The following is a 9,258-nucleotide window of genomic DNA, read 5'->3' on the forward strand; positions in this document are numbered from 1 at the left end:
CTTACACTACTAAATTACGGACGGCTAGCGCAGATCTTTGTAGAAGTAATAGTTTTCTTTTATTGTTTCTTTAAAAGTTAAAAAATGTTTTTTTTTGTTAAAACACATTTGTTATAATGAGATACTTCTTCATAACTTCCTGGATTTTGGTGAATCAAACAGCTTTGTTTTTTTCGGAAAAGCTTTTCCAGGAGGTGGCAACAATTATTGTAACGATTTAGTATGTTAATATTTCTTTGTCAAAATCTTATATTTACATAAAATCACGTATATGACAGAGTGGTATTGTTTTGGTAAAATAGTTAACAATTCCATATATATGTATACTTACTTTTACGAATTTTTCCCCTCTTCTTTGAATGATAACATCACGTAGACATTCTATGTACCTAATATTATAACTAAAGTAAAAGTTCTTATTAAAACATATCTAAATAGAGCTTGTTTGTTTTTTTTAATTTTGCGCAAACCTACACGAGGGCTATCTGCGCTAGACATACATAATTTAGCAGTGTAAGATTAGAGGTAAGACACCTACCATCAGTTCTTGGGTTACTCTTTTACCAACGAATAATGAGATTGAACGTCACATTATAATGCCTCTAAGGCTGAAAGGGCAAGCATGTTTCGTGCGACAGAGATTCGAACCCGCGATCCTCGGATTACGAGTCAAACGCCTTAACCCAACTGGCAATGCCGGGCCTCTAAACAGAAATTTTCCAAAGTTTAGTTTTAAGAGAAAGACTCCTAACACTATGAAGAAAACGTTTACTCAGAAATTCTATGTTTACATTATTGTATTAAGTTATACGTCTGAATGTTACTTGGAGCGATTATTTTCATATTAAGACACCATTGAAATTTCAAATGCATCTTAACATGTCTACTTGGTGATTCTAATATATAGTGAGGTATTAATCAGTAGTTTGTTTAAGATTATCTTATAATAAGAATAATTTTATACAAATCTTTCTTTACTGTTGGACGCTCAACTCTAAAGGTCACGGGATCGAACCCGGTCACACCAAACATGCTCGTTCTTTCAGTGATAGCGTTATAAAGTGACGGTCAATCCCTTTATTTCTTTGTAAAAGAGTATCCCAAATGTTGTCCTTGGGCGGTCGTAACTAGTTGCCTTTTCTCTGGTCTTACACTGCTAAATTAGGGATGGCTGGCTCATATAGTCATCGTGCAGCTTTCCTTTAAATTGAAAAACAAACAAACAAACTTTACTAGTGGTGTATTATGGGTTTCTCGTAAGAAGAAAAATTGTGATACGAGTTAGGGATTTCAATATAACTTCAATCCCCTTACACGGGTTTAAGATGTTCTCAAACATTCAGACAAATAGTATTGAATGACTGTGTTTCCTCAAGTATATGATTTGAAAATTAGGAACACCAAGCGTTGGAAGCCATCTCGTAGCTTTCCGCGAAATTAAATAACAAACAAACATATCGGTCATCACGAAGAAGAACTAAAGATCTTCAATTATAAAACGTTATGTGTATGAAAACAGCTTTCCGCTTGTACAGCGGTAAGTCTACGGATTTACAATCAGGGGTTCAATTCACCTCCGTGGGCTCAGCAAATAGCTCGATGTGGCTGTGTTAGAAGAAAATATACACACATCCTCTCAACTCGTTAGTTCAATATATTCTGCACACAAAATTTTGTTTTTTCAAATAACAGAAAAGTAATTTGTCAAAATAAAAACAAATGTTTTAATGTAAGATAATAATAATATTTGATCATGAAAACGTTAGCGGTTCTAAATAAAAGAATTGTTATCAAGTTAGCGAATGTTTGTTACCGAAATGTTACTATTATTCATATATGAAATTTACACTGAGCGTTTGGTAAAGAAAACTTTTTAAAAATTCCTGTCAATATTTTTGTGCTCTAAAAAAACTTACCAGACAGTGGGCAGGATTCATTACATATAAAAAAAATTAAGTACCATAATGAGTGAAGAAACTAATTATAAAGCTTGAAACGGTAAGTGAATGGCAGTTAATCAGAGAGGGTTTGTTTGATTTCTGTTATATATCCTTACAGCTTTGGTGAGTCGAAGTTAATATAATTAAGTGTTTCATGGTGAGTTGTATAATAAGTTTAATATCTTGAAGAAAATGGTGAGATATTTGACTCAGTGGGAAGGTTGCTCGTCATCACCACCCACCGCCAAGTCTTGAGCTACTCTTTTACGAACGAATACTGGGTTTGACCGTCAAATAATAACGCCCCCTTAACTGAAAGAGTGAGCATGTTAGGTGCGACGGGAATACGAACCCGCGACCCTTATACGACGAGTCGAATGCATTAACCTTCCTGTCCATTCCGGGCGCTGTTTACTATTAAAATGCATTATAAATGCAAGAAATATCGTATTTGTATCTCACAACAACTGGTACGTGTATTAACGTTTTAAAACGTTATTCTGTACTTATCAATAAAAGTGTTAATACCCATACCAGCCGTTGTGAGATACATTTTTATTTTAAGTGGATTTCTCGTCATGAATAAATATCGTATATATTGAATTAAAAGTTTAAATATGTTAAATCAAGATTATTTTTGGGCTTAAAAGAATTATACACATTACTATTATTGTTAACTTACCTTTGGAGATTTTTTTTCTGTTTAACGAAATCGGTAGAGTAAGTAAACTAATTTTAAATACGACTCTCTGTCTTGAGATCCAACTGAAGTGGTTCCCAAGGCTACGCTCCGCTCGGTTTCAAAATGTACAATTACAAGATTGGCTTGGTGGACAGCACTCAATTCGATATGTCTTATTGCTTTGTGCTAAGTTACATGTTATCTTCAGTTTCATTATAATTAAAGTATGTGGAAAACAGGGAGTAATCATTTGAAGATATTGATTTCTGTACTCACACTGCTGTTAGAAACATATGCTTTCACGTGAGGTACTGTATTCATTTATGTGCCTGCTTACGACACACTATGTTGATGGATCTAATTTCAAGCAAGGTATTAATTTGAGACTCCGCCTTTATATGACGTATTATTTTGGTTCATGTGGCTTCATGTGAAGTACCACATTCCATGGGTCGAAACATTATAACTGCATACACGTGTCTAAAGAATCCAGACAATTATTTGTTGGTGAAGCATGAAACTCATTTATAGTTAAATCTGTAACCCATTATCCATAGCTTATTTAATAATAATATGTATTTTAATGGTCTTGAAACACGTGATTCTTATTTATTTACTTTTTGTAATGATCGTGCAGCGTTCTTTGTTGTTTCTACAACTGGAAAGAAAAAAACTCGAATGTTTTGAAAAACCGTGTTTTACACAAACAGCCTGATGCTGAAAAGATAACCACTAATGAATTGGATATATTGGAGGCTATGCCACTGATCCATGAATGTGAGAAGAAGGTCCCTACAAAGAACGTTAAGAAGACAAAAACTAATATACTAAGAAAGCAAAAAGTGACCAAACGAACAACCCTGGAGACGATATATGAAAATGACCTAGAAGAAAGGAATACATTGGTTCGAAATTCAATTAAGTTCTTATTCATCTTACGTTATAATTAATATTTGGTACAAGTAAATTCACATTTTTACAGTTAAAAACATTCCATTTTAATGTATGTATACTACGTCAAACAACGTGTACAATATCAAACAGATGTTGCATGTTTAAAATCAGTGTTGTTAATACCTTGGGTTATCCCCATCTACTGAAAAAGATGCGTTCAGAAAAGCTTTAATGTTCAGAGTCATTTGAATGCATGTGATTTTTCTTACAAAAGAGACCAACACGTGTTCGATACTATTGAGGTCTAATAAGTCTGATTACCTTTACTAATGTTCATAGCATTAATAACATGTGGAAAACATAAAGATCAGAATGCCCTTTCGTAATTTTTCATTCACATACATACTACTACTACTGATAATGAATTATTGAATATTTTAAAGCACCATAAAGTGCGGGATTTACTCCAAAGTTGCAGAAAAAATAAGACAGTTTGGATACGATTTCTCTCTGTAACATAAAGTAAATAACCAGTCATTTGGAGTTCAGATCACATAACTTTTCATGTTTAATTTATATAACAATAAATTGAGTAGAACACTTAACATTTAATTATAACCGCACTTTCATCTTATCTAGTAGTTCTTAAGTAGTACCACCGACTACTATGACCAATAGAAAGAGTATTTTACCGGGTACGTAATTCTGACAATTGTTTGTAAATATGTGATTTGTAAAGACGAAGTTTCTACTTCTGCTTCCATTACGAAGAAAAATAAATAAGATAATAGATGTTTTTTTAAGAACGACTCCACTGACACAATTTCATGAACGTATAATTTTGTGTATGTTTTCCTTCTATCTAATACAAAGTCGATTTTCGTCCATAAGTGATTTTGAGAATTCCATTACTATTTGACTTTCCTTCAAGCCTTCTTTTGGGTCATGTGTGATTCTTTTATATATTATTAATAATATATATAAATTATTAAATCATTATTATTAATGATTCTAAAAAAATTATGGTAACAATTATTTGGTGCTTTTTAAAAACCAAACTAATCTTATCATCCATTACACAGATATCTGTGTGTACAACTTGTTTTATACGTTTTTACAGCAGTTTCTTAACTTCACATATGTGATTAAGATACAAAAAAAAAAAAAAGAAGGATTGGTACAGTTTTCCATGTTGATGATAACCTCCAGCACTTTGAAACTGTTGGTGTGACTTCTAAAATTAACAATTTTTTTTTCAGTTTAAAAATACCTCTTTGGTTATCCTACACGTTTTTAAGGTGCTTCTGTTTCTATTTCTTCTTTGTGAATATACACTATACTTAAAGCAAACATGCATCTATACAATTTGAATATAAATATCTTCAAAGTAATGTTAAAAAATCTTGTATTCTTCAGTCATCTGAGAGACTTGAACCACAAGAATGAAAGGATCAGTGCAAAATAAAACACCAGTTTTTACAAATTAAATTATTATTAAAATTTTTAATTCAAAACCCTTTTTACCACTGAAGTTCTTTTGCCACATTTAGTCCAATTCAGACAATTAAACCTCAGGACGTGTGAAACCATTTTCAAAGGAATATGGCCAAAGAATATCTTCGCTTGAAGATTAGCCGAAAAGCTTTTTGCTTCACCATCTCAATCATTTAATTTCCATGTTATAAATATATTTTACGATGCATAAAGAAAAACGTATTTTCCGTTTTTACAGTCAAGCTTCACTTAAAATTGAAGATAACGTAGATTTGAAACAAAATTTTCGCACACCAGTAGCCAAAGATCGACCTAAAGTGGGGTGTACAAGTAAAATATTGTTTCTTTACGTTTACAAATTTTAAGTGAAAACTTTGCGTTCCTGAGGTTGATCCGTCAGAGTATCTTGTGTACGTTTAACCTCGTTAACAGTTAAACCTTGTAACAGAAAAGCCAGTAATTCCATAAGTGTTTGTGTGTTTTTTCATATAGCAAAGCCACAAAGGGCTATCTGCTCAGCCCACCGAGGGGAATCGAACCCCTGATTTTAGCGTTGTAAGTCCGGAGATATACCGCTGTACTCGCGGGAGGCAATTCCATAACACTAACTAACGGATGCACATTAGCTTAGACACAAATATCGCAAACATATGGCTAAATTGATAAAATATTTGTTATCAAATTTTTAGCGGCAGTAAAAGTATATTTCAAATACTTTCCAAACAATAAATAACACAATTTGTTTCTTTGTATGTACGTCTAGCTTGGTTGTTTGTAAAAGAAAGACATTAATATAAAATTCTAAAGTTATAAGTGATACTATTGTGATCATATTCATAATCTTACGTATACATAAGCAGTATAAATTATTGTTTAATCAACACACATGGTGGGTGAAATATCAAAGGAAAACTTAATGGCTGTAATACATTTAAAAGCGAGATGGGTGATTTCGAGTTAGGTGGTCTTGCTGTAAAATTAATATAGTGCAATCAATGAAAATAAGGCCTAAAATCAAAAACTTTGAAATAATCTGTAATATCACGTTTGTAATGGTCAGCACTATATTAACATTTGTATATTCATGCGTCTCACAATTGTACGTCAGTCAACAATAATTCGCTGCTATCTTTCCTTCGTATTCTCTCGCTACTTGTCACTACTTCATTGAGAGGAGTGTATTAAGTGATTGGTTCTTCTCCTACGGACTTCTATTGTACAAACTAATATAAGAGTGGAACTACGTTCAATTTCGTGGACTACTTCAGAACCTGAAGCAAGCAGTATACTAACGTAAATATAGATTAATTGACCTAAAATAGCCATAGATAATTATTTCTCTCTGCACTGTACGCTTTATATGTCGCTTTGTTTTCTGTTTCTAAGTGAAATAACACTGTTTCTATGGGCACAGAGTATACTTATCTGAGTGATGTCGTGAACTGATGTGACATTGTCAGGTGAAAAACTTCCTATAAGAATAGTGATATTAAATTTAATTGTTTTCTCCTGAACTGGGAAATTATAACATGTTTGTATTATGCGGTACCAAATTAAGTAAATTAACCGTAATAAACAACAAAGAAAACTTTCTTAAGATTCAGCGTGAAATTTAGGTACAATCAAATATAATATATACGAAGTTTCTCTTTGCAACTTCTTTCTTAAACCAGTCTTAGTAGGTAATGTATGATATTAATCAAAATAAGACCAATAATAAACATATTATAATACACTAGTATTTGCAATGAAGAACCCGTATAGTTACGGACAGTTTATTTTTCGCATTTCATAAGCCATAATCTTATTTTTTATTTATGTGTGTGGGGTAATTCTCCCAGTGTTCCAAGGCCTTAAATCTACACCACATGTTATATTATATACGTAAATTCATATATATATATATATATATACACCAGGCGCGTATATTCCGGGTGTGCTAGTTGTGCGCCGCACAACCAACAAAATTAAATACGTAGTGAAAGAGTACATCAAAAGGTAAGTATACTTTCTTGAATTTTTTTAGAAAATCAAGTATAACATTACAGTCTTATGTTTTATTATAGCCCTCATATCTCACTTTCTCTTCTAAATAAAGATTACTCTGCTAATTTTGAGAAAAAATATATACATCGCAAGTCGTGCTCTAGGAACGCTGAACACCTTGATGGGCGGAGTCTTGCAGCTGCGCTGTGCCTCTCCCCGTAGCCGACTACAAAGAATGAAGGGAGATGATTGGTCGATAAACGGATCAGAGTGTGCTATTCGTCGAGCGTACCGTCTGTCGTTCTCTTTCCTATTTCTTGGATTCTCTTCAGCCTTCGTCCTTTATTCTCGCTGATAACGGAAAGAAGTCTGAAAGGAAGGTTCCTTCCTTTTTTTCTGTTTATTGTGGAACGTTATAAACTTTTTAAAAATTAACCGTTATCAATATGGAAAATGATATTAATGAGTTGTTACGTTCTCCATTTTCCACAAAAAATTATGCAGACAAATTAAGAATTGTTCAAGCAGGCAAGCCTAGGCCCTCTCTTCCAAGTCTGGTATCTACGCACAAAGATAAGAAAAATGAATATGTTTGACACCTTTCAGAGTCTCAATATGATACCATTTAATTGCTAACATGATGTAAAATTCGATCCAAGCTCTTTTGTTGGCCATGTTTGTTATATTCAACGGAGAAGCGGGTGTGGAATCAGCAGGGTTATACCGACTTAAATCATTTAACTGCAACACTTCAGAAACATAAAGTCTCGTGCACATGTCCAGTCTTCCTTGTCGCTTAAAATGTTTGGCAAGCAACGCATAGAGACATTAGTTGACACTCAGCGGAAGGCTGAGATATCTCGTCACAATGAGCACGTGAAAAAGAATAGGGAAATATTGAAAAGATTAATTGTTGCAGTGTGCAAGTATATGATGAATCGAATACTTCAGATGATAAGGGAAACTATAAGGAGTTTCTCAATACCCTTAGAGATTATGACACGTGCTTGGACAGTCATTTGAATACTGCTACAGTTTTTCAAGGAACATCGCCAACTGTTCAAAATGACTTAATTCAGGCTTTGTCTAATGTTTTAAAAAAGCATATCAAAAAGGAAATTGACAGCGCAAGATTTGTTGCAATCATTCTCGATGAGACTTCAGATGTGATATCCAAGTCACAATTATCAACAGTGTTGCGGTTTGTTTGTAATGGAAAAGTTTTCGAAAGGTTCATTGGTTTCTCTGATGTCAGCGTGGATAGAACTGCTGACGGTCTTTTTAGTCATGTTGTTGATATCGCCAAGGAATTTGAGATAGAAAATAAATTGGTCGGGCAGACGTATGATGGCGCGAGTGTAATGAGTGGTCACATGAATGGATTGCAGAAAAAAGTGTTGTATAAGTATCCCTTGGCGATTTTTGCTCATTGCTATGCGCATGGTTTGAACCTGGTCTTGCAGCAAGGTCTTTTCAGCATTAAGGAATGCAGAATTTTTTTCCAAACCTTGAGTGGATTATCGGCATTTTTTTCCAAGTCTTCTAAAAGATAACAGGTTCTGCATGAATATGTAGGCAGAAAATTGCCTTCTGTTGTACCCACGAGATGGAACTTTACCTCTCGTTTGACAAATACTGTACAACAAAATAAAGTTCATTTAATTGAATTCTTTACAAACATTATTGAAAATCCTGAAAATTGGGATACTGATGCTACTCTCAAATCGCGCGGGTTTCTGAATTTTTTGGAAGAATTTCAAACAAAGCTGCTTTTTGAGATGTTTTCTTACACTGATACTCTCTACAACATTCTGCAGAGCAAGTTCTATGACGTAATGTATTGTTGCGGTAAAGTCCAAGAGGTCTCAAGGCAAATACAGTGTGACAGAAATAACAAATTTAATGATTTTTGGAAGGCAGCTTCGTCTATGGCAGAGCTGGTATTAACTATACCAAGCAACACGGCTTCAGCTGAACGTTCTTTCTCTTCTTTGAAAAGAATCCACACTTGCTATCGCGCCACACAGGGCCAGGAAAGGATGTCAAGCCTAAGTTTGTTGTCAATCGAAAAAATCTCTTGGCAGACTTGAGACAAGAGAGAAGCTTCTACGATGATGTCATTGATCAATTTGTTTGACAGACAGGAAGAATTGAGCTGATTTATAAATGAATTGAAGTTTTCTTTCCTTTTATGCTTTGCATTACTCTTAGTGCATTGTGAGGTTTATAATGGCACTGGGTGTTTATTGCTACACTTTTCCA

The 9,258-nt window shown here is 33.7% G+C and overlaps 1 protein-coding gene across 1 annotated transcript; it reads left to right on the forward strand.

The window, feature by feature from the left end:
* The first annotated feature begins 7,177 nt into the window (after positions 1–7,177).
* LOC143223924 (zinc finger MYM-type protein 1-like) lies at positions 7,178–8,549 on the forward strand. Its single transcript, XM_076452397.1, has 2 exons — positions 7,178–7,284; positions 7,916–8,549. The coding sequence occupies exons 1-2, from the start codon at positions 7,178–7,180 to the stop codon at positions 8,547–8,549; spliced, it is 741 nt and encodes a 246-aa protein (XP_076308512.1).
* The last annotated feature ends 709 nt before the right edge of the window (positions 8,550–9,258 follow it).

This window comes from Tachypleus tridentatus, chromosome 8 (assembly GCF_004210375.1).
Source record: "Tachypleus tridentatus isolate NWPU-2018 chromosome 8, ASM421037v1, whole genome shotgun sequence".
NCBI classification, from domain to species: domain Eukaryota; kingdom Metazoa; phylum Arthropoda; class Merostomata; order Xiphosura; family Limulidae; genus Tachypleus; species Tachypleus tridentatus.